This window comes from Pongo pygmaeus, chromosome 1, assembly GCF_028885625.2.
Source record: "Pongo pygmaeus isolate AG05252 chromosome 1, NHGRI_mPonPyg2-v2.0_pri, whole genome shotgun sequence".
Lineage (NCBI taxonomy): Eukaryota > Metazoa > Chordata > Mammalia > Primates > Hominidae > Pongo > Pongo pygmaeus.
In genome coordinates, this window is record NC_072373.2 from 73,871,910 (window position 1) to 73,899,486 (window position 27,577).

Below are 27,577 nucleotides of genomic sequence, written 5' to 3' on the forward strand. Positions count from 1 at the left end.
GTATTCTCTGATGGTAGTTTGTATTTCTGTGGGATTGGTGGTAATATCCCCTTTATCATTTTTTATTGCATCTATTTGATTTTTCTCTCTTTTCTTCTTTATTAGTCCTGCCAGCGGTCTATCAATTTTGTTGATCCTTTCAAAAAACCAGCTCCTGGACTCATTAATTTTTTGAAGGGTTTTTTGTGTCTCTATTTCCTTCAGTTCTGCTCTGATTTTAGTTATTTCTTGTCTTCTGCTAGCTTTTGAATGTGTTTCCTCTTGCTTTTCTAGTTCTTTTAATTGTGATGTTAGGGTGTGAATTTTGGATCTTTCCTGCTTTCTCTTGTGGGCATTTAGTGCTATAAATTTCCCTCTGCACACTGCTTTGAATGTGTCCCAGAGATTCTGGTACGTTGTGTCTTTGTTCTCGTTGGTTTCAAAGAACATCTTTATTTCTGCCTTCATTTCGTTATGTACCCAGTAGTCATTCAGGAGCAGGTTGTTCAGTTTCCATGTTGTTGAGCGGTTTTGAGTGAGTTTCTTAAACCTGAATTCTAGTTTGATTGCACTGTGGTCTGAGAGACAGTTTGTTATAATTTCTGTTCTTTTACATTTTCTGAGGAGAGCTTTACTTCCAACTATGTGGTCAATTTTGGAATAGGTGTGGTGTGGTGCTGAAAAAAATGTATATTCTGTTGATTTGGGGTGGAGAGTTCTGTAGATGTCTGTTAGGTCCGCTTGGTGCAGAGCTGAGTTCAATTCCTGGGTATCCTTGTTAACTTTCTGTCTCGTTGATCTGTGTAATGTTGACAGTGGGGTGTTAAAGTCTCCCATTATTATTGTGTGGGAGTCTAAGTCTCTTTGTAGGTCCCTCAGGACTTGTTTTATGAATCTGGGTGCTCCTGTATTGGGTGCATATATATTTAGGATAGTTAGCTCTTCTTGTTGAATTGATCCCTTTACCATCATTATGTAATGGCCTTCTTTGTCTCTTTTGATCTTTGTTGGTTTAAAGTCTGTTTTATCAGAGACTAGGGTTGCAACCCCTGCCTTTTTTTGTTTTCCATTTGCTTGGTAGATCTTCCTCCATCCCTTTATTTTGAGCCTATGTGTGTCTCTGCACATGAGATGGGTCTCCTGAATACAGCACACTGATGGGTCTTGACTCTTGATCCAATTTGCCAGTCTGTGTCTTTTAGTTGGAGCATTTAGCCCATTTACATTTAAGGTTAATATTGTTATGTGTGGACTTGATCCTGTCACTGTGATGTTAACTGGTTATTTTGCTCATTAGTTGATGCGGTTTCTTCCTAGCATTGATGGTCTTTACAATTTGGCATGTTTTTGCAGTGGCTGGTACCAGTTGTTCCTTTCCATGTTTAGTGCTTCCTTCAGGAGCTCTTTTAGGGCAGGCCTGGTGGTGACAAAATCTCTCAGCATTTGCTTGTCTGTGAAGTATTTTATTTCTCCTTCACTTATGAAGCTTAGTTTGGCTGGATATGCTGAAGCAGGGCGAGGCATTGCCTCACTCGGGAAGCTCAGGGAGTCAGGGAGTTCCCTTTCCTAGTCAAAGAAAGGGGTGACAGACGGCACCTGGAAAATCGGGTCACTTCCACCCCAATACTGCGCTTTTCTGACGGGCTTAAAAAACGGTGCACCAGGAGATTATTTCCCGCACCTGGCTTGGAGGGTCCTACGCCCACGGAGTCTTGCTGATTGCTAGCACAGCAGTCTGAGATCAAACTGCAAGGCTGCAACGAGGCTGGGGGAGGGGCACCCGCCATTGCCCAGGCTTGCTTAGGTAAACAAAGGAGCTGGGAAGCTGGAACTGGGAGGAGCCCACCACAGTTCAAGGAGGCCTGCCTGCCTCTGTAGGCTCCACCTCTTGGGGCAGGGCACAGACAAACAAAAAGACAGCAGTAACCTCTGCAGACTTAAATGTCCCTGTCTGACAGCTTTGAAGAGAGCAGTGGTTCTCCCAGCACGCAGCTGGAGATCTGAGAACGGGCAGACTGCCTCCTCAAGTGGGTCCCTGACCCCTGACCGCTGAGCAGCCTAACTGGGAGGCATCCCCCGGTAGGGGGAGACTGACACCTCACAGGGCCAGGTACTCTTCTGAGACAAAACTTCCAGAGGAAGGATCAGACAGCAGCATTCGCAGTTCACGAAAATCCGCTGTTCTGCAACCACCACTGCTGGTACCTAGGCAAACAGGGTGTGGAGTGGACCTCTAGCAAACTCCAACAGACCTGCAGCTGAGGGAGGGTCCTGTCTGTTAGAAGGAAAACTAACAAACAGAAAGGACATCCACACCAAAAACCCATCTGTACATCACCATCATCAAAGACCAAAAGTAGATAAAACCACAAAGATGGGGAAAAAACAGCAGAAAAACTGGAAACTCTAAAAAGCAGAGCGCCTCTCCTCCTTCAAAGGAGCGCAGTTCCTTACCAGCAGTGGAACAAAGCTGGATGGAGAATGACTTTGACGAGTTGAGAGAAGAAGGCTTCAGACGATCAAACTACTGCGAGCTACAGGAGGAAATTCAAACCAAAGGCAAAGAAGTTGAAAACTTTGAAGAAAATTTAGATGAATGTATAACTAGAATAATCAATACAGAGAAGTGCTTAAAGGAGCTGATGGAGCTGAAAGCCAAGGCTCGAGAACTATGTGAAGAATGCAGAAGCCTCAGGAGCCGATGCAGTCAACTAGAAGAAAGGGTATCAGTGATGGAAGATGAAATGAATGAAATGAAGTGAGAAGGGAAGTTTAGAGAAAAAAGAATAAAAAGAAACGAACAAAGCCTCCATGAAATATGGGACTATGTGAAAAGACCAAATCTACGTCTGATTGGTGTAGCTGAAAGTGACGGGGAGAATGGAACCAAGCTGGAAAACACTCTGCAGAATATTATCCAGGAGAACTTCCCCAATCTAGCAAGGCAGACCAACATTCAGATTCAGGAAATACAGAGAACACCACAAAGATACTCCTCGAGAAGAGCAACTCCAAGACACATCATTGTCAGATTCACCAAAGTTGAAATGAAGGAAAAAATGTTAAGGGCAGCCAGAGAGAAAGGTCGGGTTACCCACAAAGGGAAGCCCATCAGACTAACAGCGCATCTGTCGGCAGAAACTCTACAAGCCAGAAGGGAGTGGGGGCCAATATTCAACATTCTTAAAGAAAAGAATTTTCAACCTAGAATTGCATCTTACTTTTATTATGCTTACTATACTTCAGATGTCATTTAAGAAGGGAAATCGTGAACGTTTACCTTGAAAAAGTTGTGTGTGTGTGTATGTATGGGCTTAGAATAAAGAAGCTGTGAAAATACAGTGGTGTAACAAACTTGTCTCAGTTTCAGTCTAGGAAACTAAAGTGCTCATTGTTTTTTTCATTCTTCAGAAAGGAAAGTATACATTCAAACGACGCAGTGCTGAAAAGCAATGATTTTTTAAATTTATGCTTTTAGTGTAGGTCTGCTTCTATTAATAGACTGGAGAATAGATTAGTTGTATTCTCAGGTAGTTCGTAAACTGATACTGTGTTTTAAATTCCACATGATTTATCTTCCAATAGTTTACTGAAGTGGACTTTACCCAAGGTATTTGTATACTGTACCACTGGATGGAATTATTGTTTTTCATATTTCAGCAAGAGATTTGAATGAGTATTTTTTCTTGATGAAGGCACTCTTTGAGATAAAAAGGAGCAATTTCAAATTTTTTTGTCTTTTTTAGAATTAATAGTTCATAACATTACAGTTTTCTGCTGTCGTCCTGTAATAGGATTTGAAACATTTCAGTGTATTATTTGACCAAATATTTCGTCTTATTTATAAACTATTTTATCTAAAATGTTATTGTAAACGGGATTTTAAAGAAAACATGGGCATAAATATTTATGCCAGTAAACACATTCCTTCAGACTAACAAATACCCATCCAATATATGTACTCTTAACATCCTCACATTCTCCATTGGTGGATTTTTGTTTTAATGACTCTTAAATAGTAGCATTATTATTATTATTATTATTATTATTATTATTATTATTATTATTATTCCAAGAAATTATTGCCAAAAAAGTGAGAATTCATGGTGGAAAGAGACAGTATCTTTCAAAGAACCAAGACATTTTTTATTAAAACTGAAAAATTAACCAATTAAGTTGTGCAAACTAGTCTTTAGTAAAATCTTTAAAAATTGTTTTTTGTATTTAGAATATAAATTTTAATTTGTGGATGTGGCTCTTTGACTTACTTTGCAGTTCAATTCATCTGTTTTGTTTTGTTTTGTTTTGTTTTTCATATAGATGACAGTCGAACTGCCAGCCAGTTGGATGAATTTCAGGAATGCTTGTCCAAGTTTACTCGATATAATTCAGTACGACCTTTAGCCACATTGTCATATGCTAGTGATCTCTATAATGGTTCCAGTATAGTCTCTAGGTAAGTATTGGTCAAATTACTATTTTCTTTTGTAAGAATGTCTAGAATCTAATTGAATTTGAGAAGCACTTATAGCATTATTGTTAAAAGCATGGGTTCTGAAGTAGCCTGCCAATTATTAGTTCTGTGATTTTAGGCAAGTTCCTGAGTTTCTATATGCCAAATTTCTTCATCTCTAAAGTGGAATAATTGATAGTATCCATCTCATAAGGTTGAAGCTTGTTTTCTTGTGCTATCAGTTGTCTGATTCTGATGACAGTATGCTCTTCTCATAAGTGCTCCCACCTCTGCATTTTCTGGAAGTTTGTAAGGAATTGGTATTATTTCTTCCTTAAATATTTTGTAGAATTTGCCAGTGAAGCTTCCAGAATAGAATTTTAACTACCAATTCAATTTGCTTAAGAGATTTAGGGTTAATCAGGTTACCTATTTCTTCTTGATTTAGCATTATAATTAGTTTGTGTCTTTTAAGACATTTGTCCTTCTCATCAGGGCTGCTGAACTTATTGGCGTACAGTTATTCATAATATTGCCTTATTATTCTCTTAATATCTTTGGATTGTATGATGATTTTCCCTCTTTCATGCCTGATAGTGGATTTTGTTTCTTCTTACCTTTTTCCTGAAGAGTCTAGCTTAGAAGTTTATCAGTTTTATTGATCTTCCCAGAGAGGCAGCTCTCGGTTTCATTGATAGGCTGTATTTTTCTGTTTTCTGTTATCATTAATCTTTGCTCTTAATTATTTTTATTCTTCTACTTTTTGATGGTTTAATTTGCTCTTATCTGCTAATTTCTTAAGGTAAAAATTGAGGTCCTTTAGTTGATACCTTCTTTTCTAATATAGTTATTTTGTGCTACACATTTCCCTCTAAGTACTGTATTTAGCCACATCACAAAAAAACTGATGTGATACTTTTCCATTTTAATATAGTTCAAAGTACTATTTTAGCTTTCTTTTAATTTTTTAGAAAGTTTTTTTTTTTAAATTGACAGATAAAATTGTGTTTATTGCATATAGCATGTTTTGAAGTATATATCAAAATACCTTTTAATTTCCATTTTGATTTTTCTCTTCGACCCGTGATTACTGAGGCTGTTACTAGTTTCCGGATATTGGGATTTTTCCAGTTATCTTTCTGTTACTGATTTTTTTTTTATTTTTAGGAGACAGGGTCTCATTATGCTGCCTAGGCTATCCTTAGACTCCTAGGCTTATGCAGTCCTCGTGCCTCAGCTTCCCAAGTAGCTGGGACTACTACTGCACCCAGCTTGCTTTATATTATTTTTATCATTATTTGAAATGTTTAATGAAAATTTATAATATACAGGAAAATGGAGAGAATGGAATTATTCCTCACATAACCATCACCCACATTCAGCAGTGGTTAAGATTTTGCTGTACAAGTTTTATGTATCCTCTTCATTTTGATTATTTTTTGCTTAAGTATTTTATTATTTTTTTCCATGTTCCCTGACCACTTTTTTTTTTTTATAATTTTTTAATACTTTCAACCTTTTTTTTTTTTTTTAAATTATAGATTAAAGAGTACATAAGCAGGTTTGTTACATGGGTATATTGCACAACACTGAGGCTTGGGGTCCTAGCATTTCCATCACCCAGACAGTGTGCATAGGTACACAACAAGTGTTTTATCAGCCCACGACCCCTGCCCTCTCCCACCTCCCCATCTGGTTGTCCCCAGTATGTATTGTTCCCATATTTACATTCATGTGTCTTCAGTGTTTAGCTCCCACTTACAAGTGAGAACGTACATTATTTGGTTTTCTGTTCTTGCATTAATTCACTTAGGATGATGGCCTCTAGCTTCACTCATGTTGCTGCAGAGGACATGGTTTTATTCTTTTTTAAGGCTGTGTTGTATTCCATGTGCCACATTTTCTTTATCCAGTCCACCATTGATGGCCACCTAGATTGATTACGTGTCTTCGTTACTGTGAATAGCGCTGCAGTGAACATACTAGTGCATGTGTCTTTATGGTAGAACAACTTACTTTCTTTTGTTCGTATACCTACTAATGGGATTGCTGGGTCAAATGGTAGTTTTGTTGTAAGTTACATGACAAATCTCCAAACTACTTTCCGTAGTGGTTGATCTAGTTTGCATTCCTAGCAACAGCATGTAAGCATTCCCTTTTCTTCACAGCCTTGCCAGTATCTGTTATTTTTTGACTTTTTAATAATTGCCGTTTTGTTATGAGATGGTATCTCATCCTGGTTTTGATTTTTATTTCTCTGATGATTAGTGATGTTGAGTGTCTTTTCATATGCTTGTTGGCGACTTGTATGTCTTCTTTTGAGAAGTGTCTGTTTGTGTCTTCTCATTTTTTATTGGATTTTTTTGTTTTTCACAGGTTGATTTTTTTTTTTTAAGTTTCTTGTAGATTTTGGAGATTAGGCCTTTGTCAGATGCATAGTTTGCAAGTACTTTCACCCATTCCATAGGCTGTCTGTTTACTCTGTTGGCATTTTCTTCTGCTATGCAGAAGCTCTTTAATTTAATTAGGTACCACTTGTCAGTTTTTGGTTTTTTTTTTGCAATTGCTTTTGAAGACTTAGCCATAAATTATTTGCCAAAGCCTGTGTCAGGAAGGATATTTCCTAGCTTTCCTTCTAGGATTTTTATAGTTTGAGGTCTTAGACTTAAGTTTTGATTGATCTTGAGTTATTGTATATGGTGAAAAGTAGTGGTCCAGTTTTATTCTTCTGCACATGGCTAGCTAGTTATCCAAGCACCATTGATTGAATAGGGAGTCCTTTCCCCATTGCTTATTTTTGTTGATTTTGTCAAAGATCAGATGGTGTAGTTTTGCAGCTTTATGCCTGGGTTCTGTATTTTATTCCATTGGTCTTATGTCTGTTTTTGTACCTACCAGTGCCATGCTGTTTTGGTTATTGTAGCCTGATAGTATAAATTGAAGTTGGGTAGTGTGATGTCTCCAGGTATGTTCATTTTGCTTAGGACTGCTTTGGCCATTCAAGCTCTTTTTTTGTTCCATGTGAATTTTAGAATAGTTTTTTTCCAATTCTGTGAAAAATGACGTTGGTATTTTAAAGATAGCATTGGATCTGTAAATTGCTTTGAACAATATTGCCATCTTAACAATATTGATTCTTCCAAATCATGCTTATGGAAGAATTTTCCATTTATTTGTGTCATCTTTGATTTCTTTCAGCAGGGCTTTGTGTTCTCATTGTAGAGATCTTTCACTTCCTTGCTTAGATGAGTTCCTAGGTATTTTATTTTCTTTGTGGCTATTGTAAATAAGATTGTGTTTTTTATTTCTTTCTCAGCTAGAATGTTATTAGTATATGGAAATGCTACCAAGTTTTGTACATCGATTTTGTATTCTGAAACTTTACTGAATTTGTTTATCAGTTCCAGGAGCCTTTTGGTAGAGTCTTTAGGATTTTCTGTGTATAGAATCATGTCAGTGAAGAGAGATAATTTGATTTAATCTTTTCCTATTTGGATGCCATTTATTTCTTACTATTGACAGATTGCTCTGGTTAGGACCTTCAGTATAATGTTGAATAGGAATGGTGAAAGTGGGCATCCTTGTCTTGTTTTAATTGTCAAAGGGAATGGTTTCAGCTTTTGCCCATTCACTATTATGTTGACTATGGGTTTGTCATAGATCACTTTTACTGTTTTGGGTTATGTTCTTTTGATGCCTAGTCTGTTAAGGGTTGTTGTCATGATGGGATGTTGGATTTTATCAAAGACTTTCTGCATCTGTTGAGATGATCATATGTTTTTTGTTTTTTATTCTATTTATGTGGTAAATCACATTTATTGATTTGCATATTTTGAATCAAGCCTTGCATTGCAGGAATAAAGCATACTTGATCGTGGCAAATTAACTTTTGATGTGCTCCTGGATTCAGCTTACAAGTATTTTGTAAGCTGAACAAATACAAAGTATTTTGTTGAGGGTTTTTGTACCTGTGTTTATGAGGGATATTTGCCCAAAGTTTTCTTTTATCATTGTGTCTCTGCCAGATTTTGGTATCAGGATGATACTGGATTCATAGAATAAATTAGGGGGAAGCCCCTTCTTGATTTTTCGGAAGTTTCAGTAGGATTGGTATCAATTCTTTGTACATCTGTTAGAATTTGTCTGTGAATTATCTGGTCCAGGGCTCTTTTTGGTTGGTAGTTTTTTGTTTTGTTTTATTTAAATTACTGATTCAATTTCTGAACTTATTACTGGTCAGTTCAGGTTTTCACTTTATTATTGTTTGAATCTTGGGAGGTTATGTGTTTGCAAGAATTTATCCATTTCCTCTAGATTTTCTAGTCTGTGCATAGAGATGTTCATAATAATCTCTGAGAATCTTTTGTATTTCTGTGGTATTGGTTGTAACGTCATCTTTGTCATTTCTGATTGCACTTATTTTGATCTTCTCTTTTTTTTTTTCTTTGTTAATCTTGTTAGTGGTTTATCAATCTTGCTTATTCTTTGGAAGAACCAACTCTTGGTCTTATTTATCTTTTGTATGGACCTTTGGTTCTCAATTTCATTCAGTTCTTCTCTGACTTTAGTTTTTTCTTCTACTAGCTTTGGGATTAGATTGTTCTTTTTCTTCTAGTTCCTCTACATGTGATGTAAGGTCATTAATTTGAGATCTTCCTAACCTCTTGATGAAGGCATTTTTAGTGCTATAAATTTTCCTCTCTACACTGCTTTAGCTGCATCCAAAGATTTTGGTAAATTGTGTCTCTATTTTCATTAATTTCAAAGAATTTTTTCATTCCTGCCTTAATTTCTTTGTTCATCCAAGAGTTATTCAGAAGCAAATTGTTTAATTTTAATGTTTTTGTGTAGTTTTGAGAGATCTTCTTGATATTGATTTCTGTGTTTATTCACGGTGGTCCAAGAGTTATGCTTGGTGTGATTATGATTTTTTTTTAAATTTATTGAGACTTGCTTTATGGCCAAGCATGTGGTCTATCTTAAAACATGTTCCATGTACAGATGAGAAGTTTGTATATTCTGTGGTTGTTGGGTGTAGTACTCTGTGTCAATGTGTATCCAGTTGGTCAAGTGTAGAGTTTAAGTCCAGAATTTCATTGTTAGTGTTCTGCCTCCATGATCTGTCTAATGGTGTGAGTGGGGTATTGAAGTCCCCCACTATTTTTTTTTTTTTTTTTTTTTTGAGGTGGAGTTTTGTGCGCTTGTTACCCAGGCTGGAGTGCAATGGTGCGCGATCTTGGCTCACTGCAACCTCCACCTCCCAGGTTCAAGCGATTCTCCTGCCTCAGCCTCTTCAGTAGCTGGGGTTACAGGTGTCCGCCATCATGCCTGGCTAATTTTTGTATTTTTAGTAGAGACTAGGTTTCATTATGTTGGCCAGGCTGGTCTCGAACTCCTGACCTCTTGATCCACCTGCCTCGGCCTCCCAAACTGCTGGTATTACAGGCATGAGCCACCACACCCAGCCTGAAGTCCCCCACTATTATTGTGTGGCTAAGTCTTCTTGTAAGCCAAGAATAACTTGTTTTATGAATCTGGGTGCTCCCGTGTTGGGTGTGTATATGCTTAAGGATTTTAAAGCAAATCTCAGAAACTTATCTGCATCTCTTAAAATGGACATTGTTAAACCACAGGGCTGTATCACATCTAAGCAAATTAACAGTAATTCCTTGGTATAATCAAATTGCTAGTTTGTGTTCAAATCTCTTAGAATGAGTAACCCTAAAAAGATGTTTTTTGAGGCATATCAGGAATTTGGTAAGTTTTAACGTGTCAAATATTGCTAAAACTTAACATGCTTTTCATTTACAGGACTAAGATTTGAATTTATTATGTATATGAAGATCTTAAAATTTAAGCAATTAGCTAAAGAAACTATTGGAGGAGATCTTTTATTGTATTCTATCAGCTGTTTAACTCAGTAATGAATAAGACAAAAATCATACATTCCTTTATTTTTCTGTATGTTGGCACTTGACTGAGTAAAATTTGAAAATGCAGCAGATTATGGGGTGCATTTTATTGCATAATTTAATTAACAAAAAATCATTGATAACCTAGTGCAGGCTAGGCCAGACTAGGTATATAGTCATGAACAGGCCCGACATGATGCTTGGATTCAGGAGAGCTCACGATCTTATTTTAGGGCCCTTATAGATAAGAAATAAAGGAATAGTTTATGAAACAGTTTAGTTTGGAGCAACAGATTAGCATTCTTACTTAAATTCTTAACTATGTTAAGAATGTGTACGATGCTTTTAAGGACTTCAGAAATGTAGATTGAATGTGAAATGGCAAAAATAAGTATCAAAGTTTATTTATAATATTGACCTGATATGTATGCACTTACCTGTAGTTATATGACTATACAAAGAGTAATAATCTTTTTTTTTTTCATTCCTGAAAGCCATTTTAGCTTGATTTTGGGGAAGAGAGGGTTTCATTGTTGCTTTTTTAAAGCTTGATTTAATGTAGTGTTGAATTTTTAAAAATTGCTAATAAACCCTAATCATACTGACATTTATATGAAAACATTGTGCATTCTGAGGCAGAAATACATTCTTAGGAAGACCTAAACAAGATCTTAGTTTGGAAATACTTATAAATCGTGGTTAGATTAAAACATTTAGACTAATATAAAAAATTTTAAAGATACCTCTGGTTGGGCCGTCTTGCATGCTACATTCGTTTTTTTCTGTTAATTACACCGAATTAATGTTTTTTAAAGAAAAAATTCCAATTTTAAAGTTTCTTAGGCATGAGAGATGAAGACTAGCAAGAAAGGATGACATGGCCAAAGAAATGAAGGTGTGAAAAACTCTCACAGCTCTGGTGATTTTTTGCTTTTCTTAGTTTCTTGTATTCAAACACATCATTGATAATAAATTTACTTCAACGCCTTTTAATTCCTCCCAGAAAAGGAAATTTAATTAATTTCTTTCAGAAAGAGGAATAAGGAGGCCAGGTGAGGTGGCTCACACCTGTAATCCCAGCACTTTGGGGGGCCGAGGCAGGCAGATCACTTGAGGCCAGGAGTTCCAGACCAGCCTGGCCAGCATGGTGAATCTCCATCTCTACTAAAAATACAAAAATTAGCTAGGCGTGGTGGCGTGTGCCTGTAATCCCAGCTGCTTAGGATGCTGAGACAGGAGAATCGCTTGAACCTAAGGGGCAGAGGTTGCAGTGAGCTGAGATCACTGCACTGGGCAACAGAATGAGACTCTGTCTCAAACAAAAAAAGAGGCCTAAACAAGTATTTGAGAAGGCAGATAATGTTGAATTTGGTGCATTATTTTGTTACTTTGTAGAAGAGATAATTATTCTTACTGTAAAATTGCATGACATAATGTTGGTCACTTATTGCAGTGATAATCTGAGAGAAAAGGCTGAACCAGAAACGTATTTTTCTTCCTTTGCTTATTTGGAGTTAAGACCATACCCATCAGTCCACAGGGTGGCAGCATTTGTTTACTTTGACACTATCTCAACTATTAAACAATAGACAAGGTATGGAATTGGTCACATACAGTGCAGTTCACTCTCATAAGTAGAAGATGGTCCTAGGTTAGCAATGGCAAGGAACAGGAAAGAAGACAGTTAATTGCATTCTTTTTACACACAGCAATAATAGCATATTTTGCATTTTTTCTTCTATTAGGTGTTCAGTGTCCACCAGAGAGAAATAGTTTGAAACTGTATAGTTTAAACTTAATATACCTAGTAGTGATGGTTGTCTTTTGAATTCCGAGTTTGAATTTTGTACAATAGATTGTTACGGTCAAAATTGTTATACATTCTACCTCTAGAGAGTTTTTCAATATTTTTACTTATGTTTGTTCAAACTGTTGGAATGGAGTTGTATCAAGCATTAGTAAATTCCTAAGAAGAAAATAGTTATCTATGGTGGCATTCATTGATGCTAGAATAGTCTCTGTACTGGTAATGTGGAGTGTGTTACCTACTCATTTTTAGACAACATCATAAATATTTTACATCAGTTCCCTAATTCATTTAATCCTTGTATCAACCCTGTGTAGCAAGATATTGCTATTAATCTCATTTTACAGATGAAAAAAACTGAGATAGAAATTTTGTAACTTGTCCAAGATAAACATAATGCCAATAATAGACAGAACTGAGATTTGCATACAGGCGTACCTGAATTCTAGTGCTCTTCTGTTCACTTAAGGATTTATTGAAACTTTGTAAATTTTCAGAAAACACTTTTCCTTTGAGACACCCAGAAGAAAAAGAGGAATTAATTCTTTTGAGGTTCTGACACTGTGTATCCCTGTCTATAAGGAGGTCAAAATAATGAACATTTTTTATACTAATTTTTGACGTATAATTCTGCACCTTAGATGTCACTTTACCATAGTTTGAAACTATTCAAATTAAACTTTATGTTTCTACAGTAGTTACAAGGATCATTTTTGCTAAGTTTCAATTTATAATTACAGCAAATGTGGATCCAGATTGAGGGTAACTTAATATGTTCCTTATTGTAGAATGCTTGTGAGCTTTAAATTTTTACTTAAAAAGACATCTCTAGGTAATTATTGACTTGTTTTCTAAGGAATAGATATGATTTTTAAGACTGCCAATGTACTTTCCCTTTTTGTCAGAAGGTATTTCCATTATTGTCTTAAGCGTTATTGACCATCTGGAGTTGGTTGAGAAATGAGATGAATGGGAGTGCAGAGAGAGAGATTTCCTTCCCAGATTTTGCCTGGGATCAGTCTTTTAAAGCAGTTATTTTTAAAGCTGTGTTTTAGGCTGGGAGATTCATCTAGGCAGGGGCCTTACCTGTCTTATTTCTTGCATATTCCTATGTCTGTAAATATTTGTTAAATGAATGCATGAATGAATGAAAAATTGTTTTACCTGCTGGGAGAGGATCCAGAGTAAGTAGGACTCTAGCATTTGTCCATATATGTCCACATATTTGCTTGCTGATAAGTATTCCTTTGAAGAAATAATCCTTAGGCTATAAAAGAAGTTTGTGAATTACCAATGACATGTGACAGAAATATAAATTCATGTTAACAACTTAAAAAGCAGTGCAAGATTGTCAGCAAGTGTTGGTGAGTTTTCTACTTCTATGGTAATTCAAAACATACATGATTCAAAATAAAGGTTAAAAAGGAAACACAAACAATCTAAGCTTAAACTTTGAAAGTCACTACATGTACTCCCACCCTCATAACTTCTACCCTAAAATTTTCCTCTTCTAATCTCAACTTGGTTTTCCTGTTTATTTTCCCTTGCCTTTGTCAGAGGCTTGTCAGTAGTACAGAGTGAAGCCATAAGCTGAAATAATTTTACACATATCCACAAAACAAGCATTAATTAGGTTAGCATTTAAAATTTTAGTAGACTTGTGAAGGTTTGTCACAAACCAGTGTTTGATATCCAAGAAATAAAAGTAGAACTTATGTCTGGAAGCCACATTTTAAGGTTAATATAAGGAAGATCTTAGTAGTCAGCAGTGTGCTGAGGTAGAATAACCTTCCTCAGGAGGCAGTTGCCATACATTAAGACTTTTTAAAACCAAATTCTAGCCCTTTTATTTAGAAAATCTTTCTGTGATCCTAAGATCAGTTACATATTCATGTATACTTGTCTAGAATATTTTTATGCTTAATTTTTTTCAAAATCATACCTATTCATGTCAAACAGGTTAAGTGCTGAGAGTATAAGAGTGATGTACATGGTAGTGAGGACACAGATGGTTAAGTGAGTATACTAGGCTGTTCTCGCCTTGCTATAAAGAAATACCCGAGACTGGGTAATTTATAAAGAGAAGAGGTTTAATTGGTTTATGGTTCTGCAGGCTTTGCAGGAAACATGGTGCTGGCATCTGCTCAGCTTCTAGGGAGGCCTCATCATCATGGTGGAAGGTGAAGTGGGAGCAGGCAAGTCACATAGCTAAAGGAGGAGCAAGCGAGAGAGAGTGAGGGGGGAGGTAACACATTTTTAAAATGACCAGATCTTGTGAGAATTCACTATCATGAAGATAGCACCAAGCCATGAGGTATTCATCTCCATGATCCAGACACCTCCCATCAGGCCCTACCTCCAGCATTATGGATTACAAGTTCAGTATGAGATTTGGGCAGGTACAAATATCCAAACTCTTATCAGTCAATATATAGAATAAAGTGTTTTAAGTGCTTTGAAAGTATTTACAGTGTACAGTAGAGAAGAATTGGACAGAAGCAGGAGTGGTTGCACGTGGGAGCTCATGCCCATAATACCATTGCTTTGAGAGGCAGAGGCAGGAGGATTGCTTGAGGCCAAGAGTTCAAAACCAGCCTGGGAAGCATAGCAAGACTTCATTTCTACAAAAATAAAAAAATCAAAAATTAGCCAGGCCTGCGGTGTGCACCTGTAGTCCTAATGAGGGTGAGGTGGAAGGATCTCTTGAGCCCAGGAGCTCAAGGTTACAGTGAGCTATGATGGCACTACTATACTGCAGTCTGGATGACAGAGGTTTTTTAGTTTAGTTTTATTTTTTTTGAGATGGAGTCTTGCTCTGTTGCTCAGGCTGGAGTGCAGTGGTACGGTCTTGGCTCACTGCAACCTCTGCCTTCTGAGTTCAAGTGATTCTCCTGCCTCAGCCTCCCGAGTGGCTGGGATTACAGGCAAGTGCCACCACAGCCGGCTAATTTTTGTATTTTTAGTGGAGACGGGGTTTCTCCATGTTGGCCAGGCTGGTCTCGAACTCTTGACCTCAGGTGATCCACCCACCTCGGCCTCCCGAAGTGCTGGGATTACAGGTGTGAGCCACCATGCCTGGCTGGCAGAGTTTTTAATTTAAAAAAAGTTAAAAAAAAAAAAAAAAAAACAGCACAAGTGACAATAGGGAGATCCAATATGTAGGTTTTTGGGAGGTCTGTGGGGCAAGGCAGAAGAAGTATTTAAGAATATATAAGAACTAGGGTAGCCAGAACTTCGTGATTGATTTGATGTTGACCTTGAAGCAGAGGGAAATAACTTCTAAGGTTTTGGCTGGAGCAGCTGGGCAGGGAAAATACGGGTATCATTTACAGAGGTAGGGATACTGGAGGAGGAGCTTGTTCAAATAGCAACAGGGTTCATGGGGGATGTCTAACATTTGACATAAATTCTCTGGTTATACAGAGATGAGGTGAGGGCTGTGAATTTGGAAACTTGCAGTTAGTAATTGACACCATAGTTGTAGATGTATAGAACACTGACTAACATTTGAAGACTTGGTAGCTACGGAGGAACTAGTAAAGCACACTGAGAAAATTGGAAAGGAGGTTGAGAGAGTGTATTGCCATGCAATCCAAAGAGGAAAGGAGATAATCTGTTGGATTAGATCATGAGATCTTACAGATGGGATTGGATCTGAAGCAAAGTAAGACTTTTTGTCTTAATTAGAAGGGAGGCCGCTGCCTTCTGGGTAATATAAGGAAACAAGAAGAGAGTGGATGCAGAGGCAGGTACTTTTTTAGATTTGGTGGCAGGGTGTCAAAGGGTCCTTAAAGAGCTTATACAGTAAGCAAGTGAGGGAGAACCCTCTGGGGATGGTGGTCAGGGAGAAGTGTTCACATCTTTGGCAAGAATACTTCTTCATCTTTGTACTTCTAGCACTGGATAGTTTACTTGATATCTAGTGGGTATTCCTGTTTACATGATACACCTGAGGAATACTCAATTGGAGGATAAATAACTTAAATTCAAGGTAGAAAATAAATAGTAAATGCTTGTGGCAAGTCGATAAAATACTGTGGGAGTAGACTAAAGAGAGTTCTCTTGAGGTGATGACTTTTAGTTTCCTGGAGACATTTGAAATGCTGCTTCAAAGTTTTCTTTAATGAATTCCTAAGATTATTCTTTCTGTGCTTGATTTTAAAGATAGGATGCTGCACTAACATATTTACTTTTATTAACTTCATTATGTCCAAAACCATGTATTACTGTATTACATGTAATTTCTTTTCTTCTTTTCTTTTTTTCTTGAGTGAGGTCTCACCCTGTCGCTCAGGCTGGAGTGCAGTGGTGCAGTCCTGATTTACTACAGCCTTGACCTCCTAGGCTCAAGTGATCCTCCCACCTCAGCCCCTGTGGCTAGGACTACAAGCACGTGCCACCACGCCTGGCTAATTTTTGTATTTTTTTGTGGAGACAGATTCTCACCATGTTGCCCAGGCCAGTCTCAAACTTCCAGCCCCCATTGATCCACCTGCCTTGGCCTCCCAAAGTATGGGGATTACAGTTTTGTAATTCCTTGCAGAAGTTTGTGGTGGAGGTAGTACTTGTTAAAGGCTGGGCTGTTGTTGTACTTAGCAAGTTTAAGGGGAAGGCATTTTGCATTTCCTCTGGATAAAACGTGGAAGAAAAATAAGAGGATATAATTATTCGCATATATTCAATTATATAGACTACTTCTAGAGGAGAAGGCCTTTGTAAATCTTTAGAGTGCAACTAGTAATTTAAAATAGGAGTTAGAAGGATCGGTTTGAATAAATAAAGTTCATTCATTCAAGGTTTCATGTGGTTTGGAAAAAATGTGCTTTTATCTCTTAGTTATCTAGCTTAACTGGAAATAGGCTCAATTAATCATATTTAAATAAGATGAAATGAGACCTTCTTTGAAATTTTTCTGTGTTTTATGTGGCATGTTATAAATACTACATAAATGTTAGGCGTTCTTACCCTTTCAGACTTACTAACCTGTTTTTAGGACAGTGCCCCATAATCATCTGGAGATCTCGTTGAAACATAGATTGATAGGCTCCACTCTCAGAGTTTCTAATCCTGTAGTCTGTGCTATATGTAAGATTTTGCATTTCTAGCAATTTCCAGGTTTATAGTGATGCTGCTGGTCTGCAACCACACTTTGAGAACTATTGTCTTAGGTTAAGAGCTTTAAAAAGAAAGGAGGGAGGGAAGAAAGGAAGAAAGTAGGCAGGGAGGGAAGGAAGAAGGAAGGGGAAGGAAGGAAGACATTTCTAATAAGAAATATTTATATTTTTAATTCTTTAGGGAAAGATAATTACTTTTTGATAGACTTTATTTTATGGAGCAGTTTTAGGTTCACAGTACAGAGATTTCCCATATACCTCGTGTTCCCACACATGCATAGCATCACCCATTACCAACATTCCCCACCAGAGTGGTACATTTTGAAATGGGAAAAGTTCCCTTGTCCCCCTTGCAGGGTGTGTGATGGGGGTGTGGCTTGTTTCTTTGGTGCCCTGCTGCTCAGAGGAGTTGTGACCCTACAGGGAGGAGGCAGACAGGCAGATCGTGGGAGCGTGGGCTCCGACCCCACAGCAGTGTCTGGGGGTAAATGTTTACAGCTCCTGAAGCCCCAGTGGGCATGTGTTATAGAATGCTGTTTTGGTTTTGCCATCTGTAGGTGGCTTGTGTTAATCAACTCAGACCCTCTGCCTTATCACAAGGACAGAGAGCTTTCTGTATCCTGGGGTTCTTGTCTTGGTGTACCAGAAAAATTGGATCTCACATGGGCTTGGAGAATGAATGCAAACTTTTTTATTGAGTGGTGGTAGCTGTTAGGGAGGTTGATGGAGAGGCCAGAAGGAGGATAGAGTGGGAAGGTGGTTTTCCCCTGGAGTCGGGCCGCCCAGTGGCCAGGCTGTCTTCCAACCGTCCCGGCCAAATTCTGCATCCTCCTGCTGGTTGATGGCCTGCTGGTGTCTGTTGGTGCCTGTCAGTGTGCTCTTATACCAATGTGTTCCTCTGCACGTCCAGCTGCTGTGTCTCTGCCCACTAGGGTGTCGGAGTTTTTATAGGTGCAGGATGGGGGCACAGCGGGCCAGAGTGGTCTTGGAAAATGCAACATTTGAGCACAAAAACAGAAATGCTTGTCCTCACCTCAGTCCGTGGGCACAGGCCTGGAGTTGGAGTCCTCACCAGGGACACAGACCTTCTCCTCCCAGCACTTCCCTGCCCCTCTCCCATGTCAATTTGTTACAATTTGTAGCTACATTGACACATTATTATCACCCAAAGCCTACAGTTTACATGAGGGGTCACTCTTAGTATTGTATATTCTATGGGTTTGGACTAATATATGGCTTATATCTACCATTATAATATCATACTTTTTATAATTTTTTATATTTATACTTTGTGAATCAACGAAAATAGAGTTTAAAGCCATTTAGTTTCTAGAGCTTCTTGCCCAATAAGTTGTCATATGAGTGGGTTGCATGTGTACCAGGATACTTATTCCATCTGTCCCTGGGAAAGTTGAATAGGGGCTAGGTCTGGAAAACAGCTGGTAACCAACTGTTCCAAGGGCAGAGGGGATCAATCACATGTAACTTACTTGTCTTAGTGCTGAACATTAATAGAGAAACTCTAGTTTAGAGACCAGAACAAAGGAAATATCTTTGTTTTTCTCAAAAAAGCTGTTCTAGTTATTATTTTTTGGTGAAGGAATTTCATAGTGAAATTTGAGATTGAATTCATTAATGTTTATAATACTGATATTTCATCTTGGTGATTGACCTGCAGAGCTGGTCCTTAAAAGGAAACATACTCTTACTCTGCTGGAGAACCATCTCAGCTTGACGTAAAAGTCAGCAGCCACTGGGCTGCCAGTAAATAACACAAACATTTTGTAGGATTGAGAGGGAAGTTTTGAACTTTAAAAAATTTGATCTCCTCGTTTATTCTTTTTTACACTTTTGACAATTAGGATGAAATAGCAAAGTCTTTGCCCGTTTTATCACTGGAAGGAGTTTAGTAGGAGTTCACTTTACTATGTAGGGGAGGAAAAGCTTTTCTGTACCCTCTCAGGTTTAGTGGCTGGGCCTGTGGAATAAGTTGACAACAAATTGACAGGAGAAAAGGCACAAACACTTATCTGATGTTGAAAGTTTTACATGACATGGGGCATGGGGGCTGAAGAGGTGGGGGAGGTTCATAAAAGAAGGGAGAACCCCAAAGAAATGGCTAGGCTTAGAGGCTTTTATATCATTTGAACAAAGGGCAATAAAGAGAAGTAACAAGAGAAAGGAAAGGGACTTTGAGCTTCTAGGGTCAACACGTATATGGGGAAACTAATGGTAGATAAGGGCTTCTTAGTCTTGAAAGACTTGTGTAGATTCTTTTTTGGTGCCATCTCATCTTGTGATAAAATCATTATCCCCAGGCCAGGTGTGATGGCTCATGCCTGTAATTCCAGCACTTTGGGAGGCCGAGACAGATGGATCACGAGGTCAGGAGTTTGAGACTGGCCTGGCCAGCATGATGAAACCTCATCTCTACTAAAAATACAAAAATTAGCCAAGCATGGTGGTGCGCACCTGTAATCCCAGCTACTCGGGAGGCTGAGGCAGGAGAATTGCTTGAACCCAGGGGGCGGAGGTTGCAGTGAGCCAAGATTGCGCCACTGCACTCCAACCTAGGTGACGGAGCAAGACTCCGTCTGAAAAAAAAAACAACAAACAACCATTATACCCTTTCTGGTACAGGAAGTGGGGTGGGGGAAACACTTTCCTAAAAGGAGTTTATGTTCTGCTTTCAGGCAAATAGGGGAGGGCAGAAAGCTCATCCTATGTTTACTCTTTTTCCATGGTCCTCAGCTCAAAAGAATTTTTATGGCAGAGTGGCATATTTTGGGGTGGCATGTTTTGATCCCTTACAACTGCAACTTACAAGTAACTGATGTCATTATATGTAAAACCTAATCTGGTGACAAGTGTTTTATAACATAAATATTTGACAAAGAGAGCTTCAATTCGCCATTTGTCCTAGGTATGATAACTTCCCCATATATTGCTTCCGTCAGACATTTTTAGACATTTAAAACTTCTTAGTAAGATAGGACATTACTGTAAGAGCATTTGTCTGCATATACTATTTCAGTTTTTTTCCCCTTTATCTGAGTTAATTCCTCTATCTACTGTTCACAGTAAAGAGTTCCATAATATACTAACACTTCACCTAAACAGATTTTAACCTCTGACAGTCTCATCTGACTGAAATGTAGTAAGTAAGGCTTACATAAAATAAAAAGGCACTGGAATAAAATGAATGCCGTTAAATTAATGACTAAAACTCATATTAGTTTATTGGGTTATTTCAGGGCTGTTGACTTATGTACAACTTCTATAATCTTAGTTATATGGTTTGTGTCTCTCTATAAAGGGGAGAGTAATTGCAATAGGTAGGTTAAATGGCAGCATCAAGAAGTGGTAGCTACTACAAGCTTGAAAAAGGGAAAGAGGCCAGGCATGGTGGCTCACGCTTACAATCCTAACACTTTAGGAGGCTGAGGCAGACAGATTGCTTGAGCCCAGGAGCTCGAGACCGTTCTGGGCAACATGGTGAAATCCCATCTCTACAAAAAATGCAAAAATTGGCTGGGCCCAGGAGGCTGAGGCAGGGGGATCGATTGAGCCTGGGAGGTCGAGGCTGCAGTGAGCCATGATCACACCACTGAACCCCAGCCTGGGCGACAGAGCAAGACACCATCTCAAAAAAAAAGAAAAGAAAGAAAACAGGAAAGAATCCATAACACTGCAGATAGGAGCTCAAAAAGTAAAGCTGCTTATATTAATTTCATATGAGGTCAAATGGTTTTAGATATTTTAATACACCCTGAGATCATTGAGGTGTATTAGAGTCTGGTAACTAATGTTGATAGGGCTATTCACATTACTATGTTCAATATATTCATATGAAGGTAGTAAAGAATGTATTACATTTGACAGATTATACTCGGGGGTTCAAAGGTTGGTTCCAGAATTTACTGAACTAATATTTTTGAGTATATATTGTCTTAGAGCAGTATATAGATATGTCCTGGAAATGCTAGTGTGTCCATTAGCCTTTAAAAATAATATTTAAAATATATATCCTTATTTATGTAAATGAAATATGACAAATTTTTTGGTAATTTTTCAGTTTTTTGGAATTGTAAGTTTTCAAACTTTACATTGGGTTTGTTTATATGCAAGGAAGCTCATTTTGATTGAGAAAAGTAAGAGCTTTTTTAAAATCAGCAAACTATGGACCATAGGCCAAATTTGACCCATTACCTAGTTTTGAAAGATCCGTCAGGTACAGATGGTTTTTATTCTTTTAATTGGTTGAAAAAGATTTGTTTAGGCTCTAAGGATGTACTGCTACACTTGATTAAACTTCTGTCATATTTTCAGACATCAAAGTGTGTCTGTGAAAGAAAGTGGCTTTTGTCAGATTTTCTGATCTGTTTGTGATGAGTGGCTATTTTATGTTTTATCATTACTTACTTAACAGTAATAAACTATCACTTGGCCTGTCATGTAGTAGACACTCCATCATTGGTTTAATGAGAGCTACAAGTTTTATTTACATAATAATGAGTTCTGGTATGTACAGCAGAAAGTTTCCTATTTGTGTATTTTTACAATTATTTATCAAACAGAGCCCCCAGAAAATGCCCTGAAATAAGACAAAAGCTAACCTATGGTTAGGCAACTTAGCTATATCATACTAACATTGAAACACGGCTGTTTTTCTACCACTAATGATGTTTAGTTGTGTTCACATTCTCTCCTCTTCTTCCCTTCTCCCCATCCACATCAATAGGTGATTTTGCAGATAACTTCTGGAGTTATAAAACTTGATGCTTTGATCTGTGCTTGAGAGAGATTAATTTGCAGGATGATTTACATAATTTAAGAAATATAAAATCACAAGTTGGATAGTTTTAAAAATCTTTACTGAAGTATAATTTATATACAATAAAGCATAAAGTTTGAATTTTGATAGTTGTGTTAATGACAGTCAAAATATAAAACATTTTCAAAAATTTTCTCTTCCACCACTTGCAGTTAATTCCACCCCTCCTTCAAACTCCTGCCACAGGCAACTATTTGTCTGCTTTCTGTCACTATAAAATGATACAGCCATTTAAAAATTTCTTATAAATGGAACCATACAGTATATGTTCTTTTGTGTCTAGCTCATTTCGCCCAGCTTGTTTTTGAGATTCATTCATGTTGATGCCCATATTAGTAATTTATTTACTTATTGAGTAGTATTTTATTGTCTAAATATTCTACAGTTTATTTATTCATTTGAATAATTGTACAGTTTATTTGAATAAACTTGTTTGGGTTTTAGTTTGTTACTATTATGAATAAAGTAATGAGTATTCATATACAAGTCATTTTGGATATTAATGTTTATATTTATTTCTTTGGGTGAATACCTGAAATTGGAATTGCTGTGCTGTATGGTTAGGATGTGTTTAACATTTTAAGAAGCTGCCAAAATGATTTTTAAAGTGGTTGGATTGTTTTACCACTTTAATCAGCAGTTTAAAAAATTCCAGTTCTAAATCCTCAGCAACTCTTAGCATTGTTATTCTTTTTAAATATCAGGCATTTTATTAGTGGGTATGTAATGGCATTTTGTGATTGTTTTTCTATGCTTTTCCCTTATCACTAGTCGTGTTTAATGCACTTATTAACCATTTGTATATCTTTTGTGAATTGTCTATTCAAATCTTTTGGCCAGTATTTAAAAATTCAGGTCTTTCTTGGCTGGGTGCGGTGGCTCACGCTTGTAATCCCAGCACATTGGGAGACTGAGGTGGGCAGATCACAAGGTTAGGAGATTGAGACCATCCTGGCTAACATGGTGAAACCCCGTCTCTACTAAAAATACAAAAAAAATTATCCATGTGTGGTGGCGGGCGCCTGTAGTCCCAGCTACTCAGGAGGCTGAGGCAAGAGAATGGCATGAACCTGGAAAGGCAGAGGTTGCAGTGAGCCCAGATCGCACCACTGCATTCCAGCCTGGGCAACAGAGTGAAACGCCATCTCCAAAAACAATAATAATAATCAGGTCTTTCTCTTGTTTAGCAATGAGAATTCCTTTTATATTATGGATCTGAGTTCTTTGTCAGATATATGTGTTATCAGAATTTTCTTCCTTGCCTGTGGCTCATCTTTGTATTTTCTTAATAGTGTCTTTCAAGGAACATGAGTGATACTTAATTTTGATGAATTCCAGTTCATCCATTTTTAAAATTTTTCTATCCTGTAGAAATGTTTCTGCCCCAAAGATTTTTCTTCTATATTTTCTTCTATAACTGTAATAACCTCAGCTTTTACTTACAGGCTTATAATCTATTTCAAGTTACTTTTTATTTAGATTGTGAGGTAATGGTTTAGTTTCATTTTTTCTTTTTCTTTTTTTTTTGAGATGGAGTTTCACTCTCAGGCTGAGTGCAATGGCATGATCATGGCTGACTGCAACCTCTGCCTCCCGGGTTCAAGTGATTCTCCTGCCTCAGCCACCTGAGTAGCTGAGATTACAGGTGCACGCCACCATATCTAGTGAATTTTGTGTTTTTAGTAGAGATAGGGTGTTTCCATGTTGGTCAGGCTGATCTCGAACTCCTGACCTCAGGTGATCCGCCCGCCTCGGCCTCCCAAGTGCTGGGATTGCAGGCGTGAGCCACCATGCCTGGCCGAGGTTCAGTTTTTTCCTCCCGATATAGAGATACCCACTTGTTCCTAGCATCATTTGATCAAAAGATAACCTTTTCCTGTTGGCATCTTTGTTTAAAATGAATTGACTATATATATGTGAGTCTGCTTAACTGTCTGTTCTGTTGTATTGATCTGTATGTCTCCTCTTAAGCCAGTACCATACTGTCATGATTACTGTAGTTTTATAATAAGGCTTGAAATTAGGTAATATAAGTTCTCCATCTTTGTTACTCTTTTCAAAAGTTATACTGGCTAGTATAAGTCCCTTACATTTCCATATACATTTTAGAACAGGAGCTCTTCTTTTTTTTCTTGCTGCAATGGTTTGAAGGGATTTATCTGGTAAAACTCACATTTTTAAAAATATTTTTCTTCAGTGTTTTTTATTACTTATTTTCATAAGAAACACAAAATGGGTTTCTGATTTTTTAAGTCTGCTGTGTTAACTGATATTTTGGGGACGCATTTTTAAATATACATGATGAAATATTCTTCTAAACTGTAAATTTTTGCTCCACATTAGTCCTTGGTAGGATGAAATGGTTTCTTTATATCATAGTTTTAAGGTTTCCTGATGAAACATCACAGCAGTGAAATTACTGATTTAATATTGTGATCCTATTGGTTGCTTTGTAAATACTACCAGAGAACACAGAACTGAGAAATTAGATGTATTTTATTTTGCAGTTTCAAAAGTTTAAGAATTGAAACTTTAGCTTCATATGATTCTCTGTTGAGTCTCTGTTATACTTTTACTAAACACACATTTCAAAGTGTTTACTAAAAACATTTTAAAGAGGACAAAATGTCATAGTAACTTTGGGGACAAAAATATATTTTCTTTTTCAGCTCTTGTTATTTTCTCTACTAGATGTTGTTCTAAATGAACAAAAGTTGATATTAAGTATGTTGATTTTAAAGGGCATCTTTAAGTGCTTTAAGGAGAAAGACATTTTATCACAAAATAAACACTTGATATTCACAAAAGTTTTTCAGAATATAGTCTGTCAGGTAGTGTATTTATTTGTTTTAGAGGGAATAGGAAAGTAAATTTTTTTAAAGTAGTTGTTTTAAAGCAAGATCTTGAGGTTTTATGGAATTCAAACAAAATGAGCCACCTAATAAAAATAATAGAATAAAAATATGCATAGACTTTAAAATGTGGCTTCAATTTAGTGCCTATGAAATGAAATCAAGTCTGTCCATTAATTCAGAATAAGGTCAGCAATTATCTAGCAGGTTGCTATTAAAAAAACAGTTTAAGGTCAGCAAACTAATACCTGCGAGCCAAATTTCAACTCATTGCTTGACTTTGTAACAACTAAGAGTATTTTTTACATTTGCAAAGGTTGAAAAAAATACAAAGGATAATACTTTGTGACATGTGAAAATTCAGATTCTAGTGTTCATAAATAAAGTTTTGTTGGAACCACTGACGCTGTTCTGACATAAAATTAATAGATATTAATGGCTCACACCTGTAATCCTAGCACTTTGGGAGGCTGAGGCAGGTGGATCACGAGGTCAGGAGTTTGAGACCGGCCTGACTAACATGGTGAAACCCCGTCTCTACTAAAAATACAAAAATAAGCCAGGTGTGGTGGTGTGCACCTATAATCTCAGCTACTCAGGAGGCTGAGGCAGGAGAATCGCTTGAACCCAGGAGGCGGAGGTTGCAGTGAGCTGAGATCACACCATCACAATCCAGCCTGGGCAACAGAGCGAGACTCCGTCTCAAAAAAAAAAAAAGAAAAAGAAAAAAGATTTTGCAAACTCCCTAACTACAAATTTTTAAAAAATTATAGTGTCTCAATTCTAATATAAAGGAGAAATAAAAGGAAAATAAGATGATTTTAATTCGTAAATACTTAGCTATTCTGTGTGGTTAAAATAAGGAGATGATCAAAGAATAATTTAATGACTCACTTGTTTTATTGCCATACAAAGATAATTTTTTTCTTAGGTTCACAATGCTTAAGAGGGAGAGAATAATGTGAACAAGTTTTATACAGAATACACTTGATAGATGAATTACGTTAACCACATAGTGAGTGAGCTCCAAAATTATTAAAGCCTGGTTGCTCAATTAGGATGGAAGCAGGGCTCTGTGGCAAGTAAAGTTTAATTAAACATTAAAGTGTGCTTTTGTGTGAGCACAGCTGAGATCTGCAACCACCTGTAAGGTCCCTTGAAGTTAGAGGGCAGTGCTGGTGTTACAAAGCAAGGCTTCAAAGCTCCAATCCATGTCACAGTCTGAGCATTCAGTCTTCTGAGAAGTGGCTGACAGAGTGAAACTTGACGCAGCCTAAGCTCTCAAAGTGTTGTCAAGCTCTTAGGTTTATATATGTTTGAAGTCCAGTAGTTGAAGTCAGTAACTCACATATGGGATCTGAGGAGGTGTGTTATCACATTCCAGAGGGGAGGAGAAGTTTCAAGTTCATATATGGGATCTGATAAGAGGTCACATTCTTGAAGTGGGGAGGGAATACACTCTAAGTTCTTATTATAGCAAAGCATATCACTCATGTAGTAAACTACATAAATGTTTAGAATCATTTCAGAGCTACATAGCAGGTATACCTGCATTAGACAATATAATGGATAATAAGATTCTTAAACCTACTTATAATTAGTAAGTTTGGAATGTTCAGCAAATATTGGAAACGCAGGGGTAGTTTGTCTTTTTATGTAAAGTGGATTTCATTTCTATGCTCAGTTAATTATAGGATTTTCATTTGCATAAGGATGAGAAGTATAAATATTTTTGGAGGTATAACGTAGATTGTGAGACAATCAATATGATGAGTAGGATTGGAAGAGTAAGGGCAAAAATAACTTTATCCTTTGCTCAGAGTAGAAGCTTAGTAGATACATTGAATCCTTTATTTCTTTCTGTAGTAATTAATAAAGTATTTGTAGTCACTAGACAGAAATACTACAATTCCCATTTAGGAGAATAACACAGAAAAGAAATCAGATGGTCAAATATTTTGTTTTAATTAAAAATGTGATTGAAACAATATATATCACAAAATAAGATGACAGATACAAAAGTAAACATGTGATTGATAAATTTAAATAGGCTAAACTTCCTGGCAATAAGAAAATATTTTTATAGTAGATTATAACATAAGCCACAAATCTGTGCTTATATAGACGAGTTCTGAAAACTTCGAACTGTGAAAGTTGAAAGTAAGATTTAATTCAGGCTAGAAAGCATTAGATCAATCTCTCTTTGTCTTACACACACACACACACACACCCCCCATTATAATGATCAAAGTTCAATCTGCACTGAAGTTTAAGTCTAATTGTAAGTATCTTTATGTATTAAAAAATCCGTGTGTTAACTGTAAGACAAAATGAACACATTTAGTGGTATGAGACTTTAAATCAAATCAGATCTTAGTCCATGACAGATTAAGTGTACAAAAAATAAATGTTAATAAAACTATAGAAGCCCTAAATAACATAATTATAAAGCTAGAACACATATACAAACATTTATAAAGAATATACCTTCTTTTAAATTGTCCATGGAACATCAGAAAATGTAAAGAATCTAGATCATATACCAAATCTCAAATTACAGAAAATAAAAATTAACATTTTCTGATCACAACACAGTAAGATCAAACATTCATTACAAACTTAGAAA

At 37.0% G+C, this 27,577-nt stretch overlaps 1 protein-coding gene across 4 annotated transcripts in view; it reads left to right on the forward strand.

The window, feature by feature from the left end:
- COP1 (COP1 E3 ubiquitin ligase) overlaps positions 1-27,577 on the forward strand; it is a 263,415-nt gene that overhangs the window by 126,990 nt on the left and 108,848 nt on the right. For all 4 annotated transcript variants that reach the window (XM_054475121.2, XM_054475142.2, XM_054475131.2 and 1 more), the window contains one exon: positions 4,300-4,435. In XM_054475121.2, coding sequence (XP_054331096.1) covers positions 4,300-4,435 — 136 coding nt within the window. The remainder of the gene's footprint in view (positions 1-4,299; positions 4,436-27,577) is intronic.